Here is a 17,502-nt window from a genome sequence, read left to right on the forward strand (position 1 = left end):
AAAAAAAAGTTTATCATCCATTTTCTTAAATAGAAATTTTATATATTTTTTCTTCTACCACTCACTCTCATTTGGATACATGAATTTAAGTGTGTAGTGTAATTTAATTGCCCTTTAAATAATATTTAAGTTTAAATTTTGTCATTTCTATTCCCGTAATCTCACAAAGTGTACCTAAATATTAAAAAGAAAATGTGCATTTTCCCTTCTAATTTTTACCTCCAAATTTTCTCCTCATGATGTGACTTCCATTCATTGGGTGTTAATGAATTAACTAACCCACCACTAACTAATAAATAAATTTAACTACCTCACATGATAACGCTTCAAAAGAAAAATTTTGTAAGTGAGATATATGACGGACTTGTAACATTACTCAAATTAAAATTGGCTACATTTTTTTTGGTACATCGTAGAACCCGCTAAGTAATTATCCGAATCAACGCGCCCCCAACATCAGCTCGTAAGAGATCTAACAGGTAATCTGGAAGATCCTCAAGAATGAACGACTCCCAAACACTAAATTGACCGTTGTTAGCCAACTTATCAACATATTTATTCTCTTCCCTCCCGCCATGAAAAGGCCGCACCACGCAACATGAATTAGTAACAAACTAACGACAAACCAAATGTCCAAAATCATCATTTGAGAAAGATTTGGACATTTGGTCGTCGTGTAATCAATAATCTCACGCGAAATTTAATTTATTTTTTTTTTTTAAAAAAAAAAAAAAAAAAAAGGAAACAGAAAATGTAGTTTGGCGGTTTTGCCCATACTGTACTGGCATAAGGAAAACCTTACCAGTTCTCTCTTCTCTGTCCGTTTCTAACAATAATGTCTCAAAACCAGAATTCATTCTCCGATTATGGATCGCTACCCCACCCCACCCCAATCTGCACCGGAAAACCCCCTCGTCCACCGCCGCGCGCTTTTAAACCGCATCTGCCTCCAACAACGCCCATTTTACGCGCTAGATCCGATTACGCAACGCGCCGCCCATGGCGCGTGTTCTTCGACTACACCTCCTTCTCCCGCCCGTACGATTCCGCCGAGGCCATGACCCGCGTCCGCCGCAACCTCAACTACTTCCGCGTCAACTACGCCATGGTTATTCTCGTCATCCTCTTCATCAGCCTCGTGTACCACCCGATCTCCATGATCGTCTTCCTCGTCATCTTCATCGCCTGGTTTTTCCTGTACTTCTACCGGGAAGATCCGGTAATGATTTTCGGAAAGAATTTTGGTGATCGCCCGGTTTCGATCTTATTGGGTTTGGTGACTGTTGTGGCCTTGGTGTTTACTCACGTTGGGGTGAATGTGCTGGTGGCTCTGATCATTGGGGTTCTGGTTTCGGGCCTTCACGCGGCGATTAGGGGCACGGAGGATTTGTTTTTGGATGAGAATGAGGCTTCTGAAGGGGGATTGGTCTCGGTAGTGAGTGAAGGACAAATGAGGCCCGGTCATAATTCTCCCACAATGCGGTGATGGATTTCTTGCAAATTTTTGGCTTTTTTTCTTAATTTGAGTTCAAGATTTGAATCGATCGAATTGCTTGGAGATCCCAATTTTGAAATTTTGATCGAAGATTTGGATACAATTACTCATTTCTCACTGTTCTTTGGATACCTCTTGTCCCCCAACTTGGCTCTATATTTGTGGTTTGGTGTTGCTTCCCGGGAATATATTGTGAAGAAGGCTTTTTCAAGGATGAATGGAGCAGCATTTCTAAAACAGAGTAGATTGTGTAGAACATATGCCTGCCTGATTGGGGGGGAAGGTGAATTCTTTCCCTCTTGTTATTTTGATCTTATAGAATTAGGTTGATGTTTGTTGTGTTCAATTAGGGTTTGCCACTAGTTTTTCTTTTGATATTGTGAGTAAGAACTAGCTGTAGAGTCTGCCTTTTTATTCAGTTAAAAGTCTATTTTTTATTTTTGTTTTTTTGATTGCATTGTATGGTTTCTTGCTGGTCTCTTTAAACTTCAAGTTGTGATGATTTGAGACCAAAAAAATTAAAAATAAATAAAGAAAAAAGATACTTGCGAGTCTTGATTATCTGCAGTTGGTTGAATCCAGTGAGCAAAACTGGATGCTAATGGATAGATATTATGTATATATTATTGGCTTTCAAGGGTGTGGTGTTTCTTGATCAAGTCGACGTTGATATCGACACATCTGAGATCGCCAAATGTTTGGGAATTCCTCTATTCAATCCTTTTCCTTGTTCTTGTTGCTGGATATCCTTTGCAATAGGTTTTGTAGTGGATTGCTTATGAAACACTGGTGCTAATAGTGAACAATTGTATAGTAGTTTTGAGCTTTAAATTAACTCCTGTTGCTCCTACTTTTTGTTGTCTGTCGGCTAACACAACCAATTCTTTTTGATTGATCATTGTAAAGCCTCTAACGATTGCTCATAAGAACTGTTTGCAAGTGAAAATCAATTTGATTCTTGCTAAATTTTGGTTGGGGATAATTCTCTTGATGCCATGTTGAGCATTCATTTGAAGATTTTGAATGAAGGGAACTTGGTAGGCCATAAAGTTGGGAATTGTTGGACACTAGCTGTTTTGAACTACCATGGAGCCAGCCATGCACCTTCTTAATTAAGTTTCCTATGGTTCTGATTTCTGAATGTATTGGCAAACCAAAATATTCTGCTTTTAAGTTGTATGAATTATTTAAATTGATTGATTGGCTGGGTTGTTGTCTATTATTGACAATAACAGCTGATAGTTTACCAACCCAACCCAGCAGCTCTGCCCTTGTTGTAGCACTTTCTTTAATGGATGGGAGTTTGAGCACAAGACATCTTTTTAGAGTGGGACAGAGTATTTGCTAAGCCCCTCTGTTTGGACAACTACTGACTTTTATGCCTATTGACAACATAGCACTCATCGAGGTAACCCAGCAAAGATGGCAAGAGATTTACGAGTTCGAATCCTTGCCTCCTTCGTTTGAGCCAGTCAGCTATGGGTAATTTAGGCTAGTTTACTTCCTTGTAGTCCTTTGCCAGGACCAATCCCCGCTCTTTCATAAACTCGAGTAAGTGAACGCCGAAGGAATACAAATTCTTTTTCGTCTCAGACTAAGGTCACAAGTCACCAGAGAGCCAGATTTCAAATGCTTGGAACTGTGGTGCATTAAGCTCCTTCCCTGCCTCATCTCTGGGGGAGCCAAGTAATTGACTGCCAAAAGTTTAGGCATATGAATTATGAAGTGACCACTATATAATAGTCCAAAGATCATAGCTCTCTGTGAAAGTTGAAGTCTGGTCTTGAATGTGCAGGGGCTGTTTGATGCATAATTCTTTTGAGACTAGGGGAACTAAAACTTAGAGACATGGGTCTCTTTTTGCTTATCAATAAGTACAAACTAAAATGTTTTGGGTCCAAAATTAAGATGAGAAAGTTAAATATTTCTCATTTAAAACTCACTTTGTTAAGTTTTCAAAAAAAAAAAAAAAAAAAAAACTCACTTTGTTAATAATACTTTTCAAATTTTTCTAAATATACAAGAATATACTTTATCACCAATACCAACAAGTTTTTGCCTTACCTATCGGCTTATATTAATTCAAGTCCAAAGACAAAGCATTACAGATGATAGATGGAGGGTTCGAAAACCATTCCGAACAAATATGCATAGAAACGAACTGCCTAGCTAAGAGATGAGCAATCTTATTTGCAAATCGCTTAGTGAACACTAAACTACAATGAGTAAACATACTCAACAAGTTTTTAATGTCATAAAGTACTAAATGGAAAGAAGAGTCACGTATGCTAGAACTAATGCTTTTAACCACTTGGAGGGAGTCAATCTCAACAATCACTTTATTGGTGTTAGAAAGATTTGAGACAGCTGAGAGACTCTCTAATTGCTACAGCTTCTGCTTCCTTAGAAGAGTAAACACCTTTCCATTGAACTTCTCTAGCTGCTACGAATTGACCTCTATCATTCCTTCCGAGACCCATGTAGCCTCTTTGTTTGTCTATAGCAGCATCAACGTTCAACTTCAGGAAGCCACGCTGAGGTTTGGACCATTTCTCTTCCACTGCATTGTTCCTTAGAGTTTACTGCTCTCCAGAGGTGGCTTTCCTCCCATCAAAATAGTACCTTTGAGCAGTAATCAGAGGGTCAAAATTTCCAGTTGGTAATTAAATTCTCAACTGGTTCAAGCAGGCTCTTGCATAGTCACGTTCCAGCAGGATTCTGTTTTATTGCTACACATAATGCATTTGTCGTCACAGTTCACTTTTAGCTACCCAAGTACCCTTATTATGTACGGTATCTAATAATCATTATATAGTTTTGTGCTAACTCTCATATAGGAACTCTTTCTCACACCTGTAACTGTAGAACTGAGATAATCTACGTTCATCATTATCACCATTCCACTTGCCATTACAATCATTGTTTTCACTACAGCATGCTCTAGCATTACTCAATATTTATCACATTTTACATGTCAGGTTTATAATTCATTCATCAAATTAATCATTCTTTCTTTACTTATTCTCTTTAGAGATAAAGGTTAAAACAAATGCTCTCAAACTATTCACAAAATAAAAATTATGCTATCAAACTTGAAAGAAAAGAAAAAAAAAATCCAGATTAGGATATGACTTCTTTGCCCAACTTTAAGATGGGCATAGTGTTCGGCACTTCATCCAAATTTGGACAAAGAAGTTACCCATGACTTCTTCATCAACTCTAGACGATGATGGCCATAGGAGAAGACGAATTGAGATAGAATGTTAGGTCTCATGCACTAATAACTAATGCAACGTTAGAAAATAGTTAAATAGCTAACAAACTCAATAAACTAAATTGTGAACAAGTTTTCAACAAGTTTCAAAGTTTGAATTTCAATATTTAAATGCATTATATTGTTGATGGTTGTTTGTCTGGATAATACTCATCCATCCAAGTAATCCATTGTTCGGTTATTGAATGTTAAACTTCCCTAAACCACCCACTTCTCGAAATTATACAAGCTAGGATGGTGCTGTCATGTGTTATGGCTAATGAAAGATGAAAGAGTTTGGCTAGGGATCACATGGTTTTCTAATCATAAGGTTTCTAGTCTATGAGTTTTCTAGTGTCCATATCATCCGGAGGTAAGGCATACAGATCAGAGAGGTGAAGCATTCTTGATTTATTGATTTATTCGATCTAGAGATTACATATCCAATAGAATCAAGTAAGTCTTTATCCTTATTTTTGTTTTAATTAAAAAAACAATGATCATGAACATGGTTTAGTTGATTGATTTGATTTACATGCAATTCATTGTTAATTGTGCTTCCACATTCAAGTTACAAGCGCATTAAGGATTTGATTAACATTTTGCTCCATCTCTTTCACCGGGGATGATTCCTCCATCATTTCTTCTTCCACTTCAACTGGATTTTCCTCCTTTATCTCTTTCATCGGGGATGATTCCTTCATCATCTCTTCTTCCACTTCCACTGGATTTTCCTCCTTTATCTCTTTCATCGGAGATGATTCCTTCTTCTTCATCTCTTCCTCCTCCACTGTGATTTCCTTTGCCTGATTTGGGTCCTCCTTAACTGATTTGGGTCTGCCTTTCACTCTGGTAATTCCATTGTTGCCACTCCGTCCACCACTCCCCACTCGTTCTTTGCTGCTGCTGCGGCTGTTACTGCTGCTGCCTTCTTCAGTGTAAGCGCCAATGCTATGACGGGCCTTTGCACAGCCTTTCTTTTCCTCTGGATATAAAATGAACACATCGCTGCAGCTTTTTCTTCGTGCAAGGTTTGGCGATTTTGCACGAGTCACAGGCGACTACATCATTCATCAACAAGGAATAATGTATATTAGTTGTCTATCGTCTAAACAACTTTAAACTAGGGTTCACAATGCAAGGTGGACCTGGTCCCTGGTATAATTTGCTGGGAGAGCTGTTTACCTTCTTAACTTCAGCCTTTGGAGGAGGTCCTTCATGGTAAAAGCTAGGAACTGGATTTGCTTTGTACACCATGCTTTTCCTAAGCTGCTTTATAGCTGCTTCCTCCATTTCCTGGGATTTATAGAGGGAATCATAAGAAAGCTGCACAAAACACAAACAAATACTGAACACACACACACATATATATATATATATTAAGAAACATTGTAAAACCTTGGCTCTGGCAGCCTGTTCCTGTTTCTCAGCTTCCAAAGCCTTGTGTTTCTCCTCCAACTTCATGTGAAACTAAGAAAATAACAAGAAGAAGAAAGACATTTACTTGTTTGGAACATGAACTTCATTCATTCAACATATATTTACAAAATACCTCTTTACGCTTTGCTGCCCGCTCTTCAGATCTAAATGTTGGTCCTAATGGTACAGTAACTTTGAATTTGGTGCTTCTCACAGATCCTGCTGATCTATGCAAGCTAAGGATCTGGGAAAAAACACAACCTTCAATTCAATTCCCAGTAATATTATAATCATACAAAAATTTACATTACAAAAAGGATACGAAGACGCCAAGGAACAACTATCTTCTTCATCATGATCATCCAGCTGCTGCATATGCTGTGATTTTATTGAAACCACAGCAGAATTAAACAATACCCAAAATCAGTCTTTCAAACACACAAAACACATGAAAATAGCAAGGCATTTCACAAATTTTCGGGGTGGTAAAAGATGACTAAACCAACAAACAAGAGGGCAGCAGAATTATCACACCAGTGGTTTATTTGCAGTCATGGGGATGGGGGACTCGAGATCATTAGAATTCGTTGAATGGTTCGAGCCAGCATCAGTAATCTCAGTAGCATGATCCTCAGTTCCAAGATCTGATGAAGGCTTTGAAATAATGGGATTTTTGTCACTTGACTTTAGAGTCTCAGCCTTCACAGGTTTCTCCTGGTGCATCATGTCTGTATTATTGCTATTCATGCGCTTAACAGATAACACCTCTTGCTTCTCGCCACATCCCCCAGCTGTGCCATCATCCTCTGCCTTGGTGTCCTTTGTTTTAACTCTCTCTGATGAAATGTTGTTGGAAACATTATCTGCACCATTTGGTATGAAATTGGCCACAGCAGGTTTATTTGAAATTCGAATGCCAGTTATATCCCTCCCCATCTCACTGCACCAAAGAAGAACAAGCTAAGACCATAAGCACTCTGTTGAGCGGAGGCCAGGAAGGTCCAAGTCCAGCACCCTATCTTTCGAAAATGGAGTGGCGGTATAAGGAAAATAAAATTGCGTCTTCGCTACTAACTATAATTTTTGAGGTAGTGATAAGCGTTTGATCTAACAAGTGGAATCAGAGCAAATCTTGGCCGAAGGCCCGTAAAAGGCAAAGTCCAACACCTAAGGCAGATAGTTTTATTTTAATACTCTAACACAGAATTCTGCTCATACTCTAACAAGTTGCAATAACATCTTGAATGGTTCACAACAAAAATTCCAAACAATGTAAAGATAGGATTTGCTTAAAGCCTCTAATCCTTTCATCCTGCCAAATACAAAAGGGGGATAAAGATTTTTAACACTATTAGTTGTTTGACTTGATTAAACAATCAATATGAGTGTTTGATTAATTAACTTTTTGCAACAACTTAGTGCTCAAAAATGCTAAAATTCAAAGTAGTTTTTTCAATTATCTTTTTGTGAAAGTCATTTTGCATGTAATCAGCTATCAGCTAAAAGCTAATTTACCAAACACTTTTCTACAATTAACGCTATCAGCTAATAACTATTTACCAAACACCCCCTTTAATTTTCTCAATCTATTAGATATATCCAGCATCAATTTTAAAATTTATGAATAGATATGTAAATTAATGCAACAGCTACATGAACAGTGATTATTGCAACAAAGAAACGAAAAACACCTTTCCAACAGAAAGATAAAATGAAAAGAGCAAACAAGAAAACAAAAATGTCCAATCTTTGGATCCAATTATCCCCAACAAAATGCATGCAATTAAGTGCAAGAACCCTCACCCTTAAAATTCTGAATACAAAAAAATGATGAACTGATAAAGGAAAAGGTTGAATGTTTGTATTATCCAACCTTTGCCACCACATTTACCCAAACACTGCAGTTTCTCAAGACCAAAAAGGCCAGATTTTTCAGGCTCAAATACCCTAAAATGTTCAGAATACTGTTAATAGGAAGCAACTCCATCCTTATATCCCTATATATTCAACCCCATTTTCACATGCCAACATTTCTTGGAAAATGAAAGATAAAAGCATAAGAAAACATAGCAAATGAGCCGATCGAGGCAGAGCTAAAGCTAGCTTTCGAGGAAGGGAAATGGAATGATTGAAAAGACAAATTAAAGTTGCAGATTGAAGCATGGAGAGATTGAGGAAATAAAAAAGCTTACAAAGATTTAGGCTTCCAGGCCAGTTGCTGATTTACACAAAAAGATAGAAGGGATTTCGTTGTGTCCCAGAATGCGATCAAACCTCTCTCGGTATAAACATAGAATCAAACAAGTTTCAGCGTTTGACGTTGAAATTATTACTGCCCCTTCCTAAGTCCAACGGCTCCTATCCTATGCCATCTTTTCTTTTCTTGTTTGTCTATTACATCATTTTATTCTTGTTCTTTTTTTTATTCTTCATGGTTAGTGTCAATCTCGGAACCGTTATTCAGTTATTGTCGGATGGTTACCTTACATATACACCTTAAATTTTGAATTATTGCCTCAAAAATCACAATTTTGTGGGGTTACCTAGTACCTGCAGTCTCATGCTGTAAATATTTTGGTGGCAATTTGGTTCAAATTTGAGGATTTGAATCTTCGGGATTAAATATTTTTTATTAATTATAATAGGTTTTAGTAAAAATAAGTGAATTAAAATTATAGGAAAATTCTATCGTGTGCCTGTGTTGGATTATACAAATCCTGCTTTATTAATTTACTATTAATAAAATCAAAATCTTCCATTTTAACTTCTTGGAGTTCTCGCGAAAACACTCATATACTATTACAGGACGTTTGGTTCACGGCATGAATTTGGAGGGAATAGGAATATTATTCAACATAGAATGGAATAGTTAAGGAATAGAGTAAGAATTGTATTCTATTGTTTGGTTCGTTGAAGGAATAGACTTTAAGAATTGTATTATCATGTTTGGTTGGTTAAATTAATAGAAATGAAATAGGTTTTAAAGACTTAAATACCCTTATACAAAATAATAATAATAATAATAATCGTCGTCGTCGTATCATCATCATAATAATAATAATAATAATAATAATAATTATTATTATTATTATTATTATTATTATTATGCATATATACACACATGTATGTTCGTTTATATCTAAGTTGTCTTTAATTAATGACTAGTGTTTTCACTCGTGCGATACACAGAATTGATTTGTTATAATATATTAAGAATATTTGGCATGTGCAATATCGTGAGATACACTTATATTTGAATATTCAGTAAATATAACTATATTAGGAAAAAAATTCACCTATAAGTAATGGAATAAGCATTTGAGTGTTTGTTGGTTGACCATAGAGCGTTGATATTCTCTGAGTCATTTCCATTTTTGGTCCTACTATTATTAGGGCATTGCCAATTTTAGTCCACTTCATTAATTTTTGCCACATTGCGGCCAGTCTTATTTAGTCCTTGCCACTTTTAGTCCACCGTTAAAATTTTTGTCAAATAATCGTCCAAAACAGGGGTATTTTGGTCTTTTCATGCTTTGATCTTCTCCTTTACCCTTTGCAGTGATTTTCCTTACACATTTTCATCTAATGAAGAGGTCCGGCGAAAGCCGTAGCTTTGTAATGTGGCTCACATGGCTTTCGCCGGACCTCTTCATTGGATGAAAATGTGTAAGGAAAACCACTGCAAAGGGTCAAGGAGATGACCAAAGAATGAAAAGATCAAAAATATCCCTGTTTTGGACGGTCATTTGACGAAAATTTTAACGGTGGACTAAAAGTGGCAAGGACTAAATAAGACTGGCCGCAATGTGGCAAAAATTAATGAAGTGGACTAAAATTGGCAATGCCCTAATAACAATAGGACCAAAAATGGAAATGACTCATATTCTCTGGACTCCATTACTAAACAATAAGGAAAAATATGAGAAATAACAGAAGGGTCTGTGAGACTGTCTCACGGATCCTTATTTCTAAGACTGGTCAAGTCGGGTTGAGGCAATATGCAAATGTCCTACTTATATGGGCAAATGTCATACTTAATTATATATTCAAATGTGATACTAATTAGGAATACAAGTTTTGTTACTTATAAGAGAAAATGTAATATTTTTGAGGAAAAATGTAATATTTTTGAATTTTGATGTAAAAGTATTATATTTTCCATCAAAAGTATTACATTTTTCATAATAAGTAATGTTGACAAGTGCCCCTTACTTATAAGGGAAAATATAATACTTGTGGTCTAGTGGCACCCGGTGTTTTGGTTTACACTTCCACACGGTATTATATTATTACGTTAATATGTGAATAAAAAAATATGTAAGAGATGACTTGTAGTATCAGTGACCACGGTCCACAATGCATTGTGGACCGTGGTCCACGATATAACGACTGGACATAGACCGGGTAAGGTGGGTTAGTATGCAATGACTCAGCTGGGATGTCTTATTTGGCACAAATGCCGCATCATAGAAATTGTGAATTGTCTTCTGTGAAAATTATTGAGAGCTGATGTCACTTTCTTCTTTGTTTTTTTTCTTTTTAATAATAATTTCCTAATTCTTCACACAACTGTAAAGTGAAAAAACAAATGTACAATAGTTTGCTCTGCTCACACATATAGCATTAGCATCTTAGGTTGAAGGATAAGTGCTTCCTACTCGTAAAAAGCTCATTAAGTATTAGGTATCAGCCTTTCAAGCTTATCCATAACTTATCACTTGAGTACTAATTGAGTTGCGGGTACACTTGCATCTTATCGCAATAAGCATGGATGAGTGAAAATGTGAGAAATTTAAAGAAATGGAAAAAAGAAATAATGGTACGTCCATAAAATTTGAAATATTAATTTGTAGGGGGAATATGATTTTAATCTCTCTTTTTTTTTTTTTTTTTTGAGAAAATGGCACTTTCCCCCTTAAATTATAGGCTTATAACACTTTTTCCCTTTGAGTTATTCATGTACTCATATTAGCCGCTCAATTATTTATAAAGTGTCAGTTTTCCTCGCTTTGAGGTTAAATCGACATTTCTACCCTTAAAATAATTACTTCATTTATTTTTTTCTCTAACAAATTATTACTTATATGTAGAGATTACTATGGTTCGATTTGAACCGAACCAGACACTATAGCTATTGAACTGAAATAACATGGATGGTTATTGTTACGATTTAGAGCTGAAAAAAATATAACAATTGTTGAATTTAAACTATTTTTAAATAGAAGATAGAATTTACAAAAATAAATAAATTAATTTCGAACCGGCAGTTCAAATCGGAACTGGAATTAGAATAAATGTGAACCGAAATCGAATAGATTTATCATTTACCGTGTTTATAAATCTCTTCGATTCTGGTTCGCATTTATTATGATTCTAGTTTTGGTTTAAACGGCCGTTTCAAAATTTATTTATTTATTTTTGTATATTATATTTTCTATTTTTAAAATAATCTAAATTCAATAATTATTTTATATTTTTCCTGGTGTTGAATTGTAACAAGAACAATCCCTTTTTTTTAGTTTAGTTGTTATAGTGTCCGGTTTGATTCAAATTTAACCGTAGTCATCCCTACATATACGCAATAATTTGTTAGAAAGAAAAAATAAATGAAATAATTATTTTAAGGGTAAAAATGTCCATTTAACATCAAAGGGAGAAAGTCATAAAAATAATTGAGAGGGCAAATGTGAGTACATGAATAACTCGGGGGGAAAAGTGCTATAAACCTATAATTGGGGGTGGGGGAATCATTTTTCTCTTTTTTTTTGGCCGGTGGGGGGGGGGGGGGGGAGGTTGACCCCGAAACAACTATGATCTACCCTTTTGGGATGCCATCAATATTCTATCCATATCGAAACTATCTCTAATATCCACCGGAAGAACATGAATTTCGATCCAATTGCAATTTCCAAGTAACGACATATGTTATGCCTTACATGGTAAGATTATTACACTTTTAAATTTGAAATAATGTATCATCAAGTCTATCAAATTCTATTAGAGTTTTTAGAACCATTACTTCGCCAGAGAACAATTTTTAAAATGGATTCAAAACAAGAAAGAGTTTTTGAACCGGATGAACAAGGGAAACACTGCTCCTAAGAGCCGTGTTAGGCAAATGAAAACACTCCCAAGGAGCCGTGTTACACAATATTATGCATATAATTGTAATGATTGGATGTGATGATTGATTAATTATAGTAGCTAAATAATTTATATGATTAATTATTGGATGTAATGATTGATCAATTCAAGTATGGATATAACACAAAATAATCATTAGATACTAATGATTCATTAAGTAATGATCCACTAATTATTAATTATATTAAAGATTTGTGATTAGAGTGCACAAAACATTTGACTACAATACTTATTCATAAAATAAATCTTGTGCTCGTGTGCTTGTACCCGTTATATGAGCTATACAAAACCTCAATAAAATAAATATGAAAATTTCACTAAATATGTCATTTTAATGTACTTATTATTACACCCTCTATCTCATTATATTTTACATTTTTTTTAAAAAATGCATTTTATTTGTATTATTTACTCTTCATTGTGCAAATTAATTAGTTTTATTTAACAAGAATATCAATTCTTATATACTAAAATTATTATTATTTTATATTAAATATTAGTATTTATAAATATAATTAATCAATTATTATTCACAGAATTTGTAAAAAATAATATTACCAATTAGGCAATTATATTATAGAATACCTGATATTACCAATCAGGCAATTATATATTATAGAATACCATTTATAATATTACCAATTAAACTATTATGTTATTACCTAATTAATATGTCTTTTCTATACGATATTATGTAATTACGCTAACACGTGAATATAGAAACAATATTATAATTTAATAGATATTAGTTAATTTCTATTTTACATTTTCTTACCAAATAAGCTTTATTAATTATTTAACTAATAAAATATTTAATTAATTGATTACAAAAGTTCAGGCGGGAAAATGAAATAGAAGAATTTTTACTTTTATATATAAATAGATAGATTTAATTTTTACTTTCATAATTGGATGAAATTTAAAAAAATCTACAACATAAATATTTCGCTCTATCCTATCCTAAATTTAGAAAATCTACAACATAAATACGTGGCTCTATCCTATCCTAACTATTACGTCATCTATCATAAAACTTGTATTCTTTGAACCCGTCCTTTAATGTGTCACATGATAACATTATATATAACGTATACAACATAGATAATCTTGAGTGACTTATTATTCATACACTAAAAGACATGGAACTTATCACTCCTTTCTCAGTGGCTGTCGGTCTTGTACTTTTAGCGTTGCTCTATGTTGTTTCATGGCGAAGAAGGAACACTACCACCGGCGGCGGCGGCGGCGGAACATTACCTCCGGAGGCGGCTGGTGGGTGGCCCTTCATCGGCCACCTCCACCAGCTCCGGGCGCCGGTTCCTCTGGTTCGGACTTGGGGCGCGTTTGCGGATAAATATGGGCCCATATTCACCGTCCGCCTCGGGACTCCTCGAGCTGTGGTGGTTAGTAGTTGGGAAGCCGTTAGGGATTGCTTCTCCACCAACGACAAAATCTTCGCCGCCCGCCCAGATTTATGTGCAGGTACAGAATTAGACTGGTTAATTGATTGGATTTAATTTGATCCATGCAGATTATAACTCAATTGAGTGATTTTGGTTTAATTGTCCATTTGGTGTTGTCCAGAGCTTAATTTATAACTCCTGTAGTAACATTGCCCTTGTTTACTGTTATTATTGTTTTTTGTTATTGTTAATCTAAATTGTTGGTGCAGGTAAATATATGGCTTACAACTGCGCAGTGTTTACGTGGGCAACGTACGGTTCATATTGGCGGAAAATGCGGAAGTTGTCGGTGGTGGAATTACTGTCTAGCAAAAGGGTTGACCAGCTGAAACATATTTGGATCTCTGAGCTGCAGGCTAACATCAAAGAATTGTACACTTCGATTGCCAACAACGTTGTTGATTCTCCGACAGCAGCTAAGGTAGACATGAGCCGATGGTTCGGGCTATTGACCTTAAACATGATTGTGAAGATAGTTGCAGGGAGGAGATACCGGTACAGGGGAGATGATGGGGTTGAAGACCAAGAGGCTCTAGCTTTGAAACAAATTTTCCAAGAAAACATGTATCTTGCAGGCCAAATTGTGTCCGGAGATGCGCTGTCTCCTTCCTGGTTATTTAGATGGTTGGATATTGAAGGCCATATTAAGTCCATGAAGAGAGTTGCTAAAGCAAAGGATGCCATTTTTGAGAGTTGGGTCAATGAACATGTCAACATGAAGATTGAGAAGAGAAACCTGCAATCATTATCGACTGGCGATGAAGCTCAAGATATTATAGATGTCATGATTTCTGTGATTGACGACAAATTTATGGATGGCATTAGCTTTACGCGTGACACCATTATCAAGGCAACAATCCGGGTATGTTAGTTTATTGAGTTTCTTAATTGATTTCAGTGGATTGAACATACTGTATGTTTGGTAAATGACTTATCGGTCAAATTAAAATGTTAGCTGCTAAGTTATTTTAGCGTTCCGGTCCAATAATCAGTTATTAACTAACAGTTAAAATAACACAATAGTCATTTTTATATGTAATCAGTTAACATGTAATTTTACCAAACACTTTTTACATCCAACTAATACTATTAGATGGTCAAACTAGCTAACAGCTAATCCAATTATACGTCTGCTATCAGCTATTTGTCAAACACCCCGTAAAGGGTTGGTGTGACTAGATTGTTTGATTTTGCATGCAGACTATGCTTCTGGATGGTGTTGACACCATCGCCGTTCATTTGATATGGGTGTTATCTGAGCTGTTGAACAATAGACATGTTATGAAGCTAGCTCAAGAAGAGATAGACACCAAAGTTGGAACAGACAGGCTTGTCGAAGATTCCGACATCGAGAATCTAGTATACCTACAAGCTGTGGTCAAAGAAACATTACGGTTGCATCCACCATTGCCTTTCCTAGTACCACACGAAGCCATGGAGGATTGTACCGTGGGCGGTTATCATATTCCAAAGGGTACTCAATTGTATGTGAACGTATGGAGGCTGCACCGAGACCCCAAAATTTGGTCCCAGCCCGAGAAGTTCCTGCCAGAGAGATTCTTGGCAAGCTCAACCGAGGCGGACGTGGCTGCAAATCGCCAATTTCAATTCATCCCGTTTGGTTCTGGGCGACGATCCTGTCCTGGAATGTTATATGCCATGCGAGTTACGCATCTTACGCTCGCTAGATTACTTCAAGGTTTCAATTTTAGTACGCTTTCAAATGCGGCATTGGACATGACAGAAGGCCTTGGCATTACTCTGCCTAGAGCAAATCCACTGGAGGTGCTTGTTACCCCTCGCCTAAACTATGTTCTCTAGGCACAATAGCACAAAATAAAAATAAATAATTGTGCTCTGTAAGTTTGTTGTGAAACTTTGTGAAGTTAATTATTAGCATTAATCTACTTGAGTACTTAATTGCTTAGTATGGATTGTGTATGTTAGTATAGTTTGAACCTCAGTTTGTATTTTAGGGGGTTAATGGAAATCACGAGTGAATAGGGATACAATTATAAACTTGAGTTTATGTGAGCATGAATTTAGGAGTATAATCAAAGACTAAAAGCCAGCCGGGTAAGATAGATTGAAACTAGGGATGCAACTTTAATTCACCTCGCGCGGATATTAACTCAAATACACCTCATATAGATCATGTTTTTTTGGATAATAGTGGGTGATGAGTCAGGAGTGGGTCTTACAAATTTAAATCCGTTGTGAGTTGAGTTGAACTAGTAAACTAACCATTTCCAGGCTTATTTTGCCGTGCGAGAGATAATGACCATGTTTGGTAAATGGTTGTTAGCTGATATTGTTAGCTGATTGGGTTAGAAGGTATAATTAGTTATTTAGTTAATAATATTAGCTGATGGTAGAAAAGTGTTTGGTAAATTAGTTGTTAGCTGATAACTGTTTATGTTGCTTTGAGTAATGTGTAGATGTACGCATGCGGTGCTGAAACTTTAGAGATTTTATATATAATTATTTATGATTTTTATAAATTGGGCAAATATGATCGTCCTCTAATAACTCAGTTATAGAAATTAATTGTTATTCTAATTAATATGTATGGAAGATATATTTTTGTGTAGATATATAACATTTTTTTCATATTGGAAAAAAACATAATATCACCGGTTGTATTTACACATTATTAAAAACCTCTTTGTGAACAAAATTGGTAGTACTAATTAACACTTTCAGGCTATCAGGATGGGTGACTCGAGAGAAAGCCATGTACAATTAGTCAATTATTGACCGTGATTAAAAACTGGGTTTTTTCAGCAATAACCCAACGTGAGTTAGTGTTCGACACTGGCTTTTGTTGATAGTCATGGCATATGCAAGCATCAATGAGAATTATTTATGCTGGAACTTGAAGGGCAATCTTGTATCACAAAGAGTGAGAGACATTCGAGGGATAAGAACTTTGGTTCCTTTATGTGTCCCATTAACTATTATTGCTTCAACAATGTGATCTATCAATCTTGTGATGATGAATCGCGTACCGTTATAAAGACCAAGAGATTGGTCTATCTTCTGCAATAACATAATAGGTGCACCGACATTTAATTAATGTCAATGACTGATTAAGAAAATCATACAATATCAAACTATTTAAGTAGGAGTGTGTACTCCTATCAAATTAATTTTCACCGTCTAGTTTTGCCTTATACAAAGAGTTTCAACTTAAATATGTTCGTCCTTTTTGCAATATTCAAGTCGCACATGTACTGATTAATTTGATCAACGACATCTAAAGTCGGCGAACGGATCACTGACTTTCTAGTTGCGACTCATCAAGCGTGCCGTATATTGAGCTTGAAAATTTTAAAAATTGCTTTTAATGTAATCAAAGCATTTAGTCATAACAATATTGACACTTAAATTTTAATTTTATAGTCTGCATGTATATATTCTGTGATTTTTTCCATAAAATTAGTTTTGATAGTCAAACTGTAAAACATATTGATTTAACCAATCACTAAATTTCAAAATGTTTCAGATTTTCAGGTATATATAAGTAAAACTCACATCTAAAGCCTAATTTTGTTGTCAATATTTCATACATATAAAGCAAGTTACTAACTATTGTGAGAAGTTAGCAACCTTAAGTCTAACATACAACATAAAGCATTGTGTGATAGTGAGTAGTAACTTTGAGATAAGACCATTTAAGCATATAAGCATGTTTCGAGCTTGTTTCTATGCTCTCAAAATTCAAATTA

The 17,502-nt window shown here is 35.4% G+C and overlaps 3 protein-coding genes across 4 annotated transcripts; 2 read left to right on the forward strand and 1 right to left on the reverse strand.

Annotated features, from left to right (window-relative positions):
• Positions 1-752: 752 nt before the first annotated feature.
• Positions 753-2,056, forward strand: LOC115998405 (PRA1 family protein F3-like). The gene has a single exon (XM_031237980.1). It carries the CDS (start codon positions 836-838, stop codon positions 1,484-1,486), a length of 651 nt encoding a protein of 216 aa, XP_031093840.1. The 5' UTR covers positions 753-835; the 3' UTR covers positions 1,487-2,056.
• A 3,084-nt stretch (positions 2,057-5,140) lies between these two features.
• Positions 5,141-8,538, reverse strand: LOC116000093 (protein WVD2-like 2). 2 transcript variants are annotated; one of them, XM_031240116.1, is made up of 7 exons: positions 8,360-8,538; positions 6,702-7,030; positions 6,490-6,545; positions 6,301-6,394; positions 6,147-6,218; positions 5,934-6,044; positions 5,141-5,809 (listed from the first exon to the last, which is right to left on the reverse strand). In XM_031240116.1, the coding sequence occupies exons 2-7, from the start codon at positions 6,912-6,914 to the stop codon at positions 5,315-5,317; spliced, it is 1,041 nt and encodes a 346-aa protein (XP_031095976.1). In that variant the 5' UTR covers positions 6,915-7,030; positions 8,360-8,538; the 3' UTR covers positions 5,141-5,314. The 2 variants fall into 2 exon arrangements, with proteins under 2 accessions (XP_031095976.1, XP_031095975.1); XM_031240115.1 differs by having other exon boundaries at positions 6,702-7,107.
• A 4,878-nt stretch (positions 8,539-13,416) lies between these two features.
• On the forward strand, positions 13,417-15,786 carry LOC115999894 (cytochrome P450 CYP82D47-like). Its single transcript, XM_031239838.1, has 3 exons — positions 13,417-13,793; positions 13,984-14,636; positions 14,975-15,786. The coding sequence occupies exons 1-3, from the start codon at positions 13,451-13,453 to the stop codon at positions 15,593-15,595; spliced, it is 1,617 nt and encodes a 538-aa protein (XP_031095698.1). The 5' UTR covers positions 13,417-13,450; the 3' UTR covers positions 15,596-15,786.
• The last annotated feature ends 1,716 nt before the right edge of the window (positions 15,787-17,502 follow it).

This window comes from Ipomoea triloba, chromosome 12 (genome assembly GCF_003576645.1).
Source record: "Ipomoea triloba cultivar NCNSP0323 chromosome 12, ASM357664v1".
Taxonomy (NCBI): Eukaryota; Viridiplantae; Streptophyta; class Magnoliopsida; order Solanales; family Convolvulaceae; genus Ipomoea; species Ipomoea triloba.

Coding starts and splice junctions, on each gene's coding strand:
- LOC115998405 (XM_031237980.1), top strand. CDS start 836: ATGTCTCAAAACCAGAATTCATTCTCCGATTATGGATCGCTACCCCAC.
- LOC115999894 (XM_031239838.1), top strand. CDS start 13,451: ATGGAACTTATCACTCCTTTCTCAGTGGCTGTCGGTCTTGTACTTTTA. Junction 13,794..13,983: donor CCGCCCAGATTTATGTGCAG/GTACAGAATTAG, acceptor TTGTTGGTGCAG/GTAAATATATGGCTTACAAC. Junction 14,637..14,974: donor TTATCAAGGCAACAATCCGG/GTATGTTAGTTT, acceptor TTTTGCATGCAG/ACTATGCTTCTGGATGGTGT.
- LOC116000093 (XM_031240115.1), bottom strand. CDS start 7,103: ATGGGGAGGGATATAACTGGCATTCGAATTTCAAATAAACCTGCTGTG. Junction 6,219..6,300: donor GGGCAGCAAAGCGTAAAGAG/GTATTTTGTAAA, acceptor TTATTTTCTTAG/TTTCACATGAAGTTGGAGGA. Junction 5,810..5,933: donor CAAAGGCTGAAGTTAAGAAG/GTAAACAGCTCT, acceptor TGAATGATGTAG/TCGCCTGTGACTCGTGCAAA.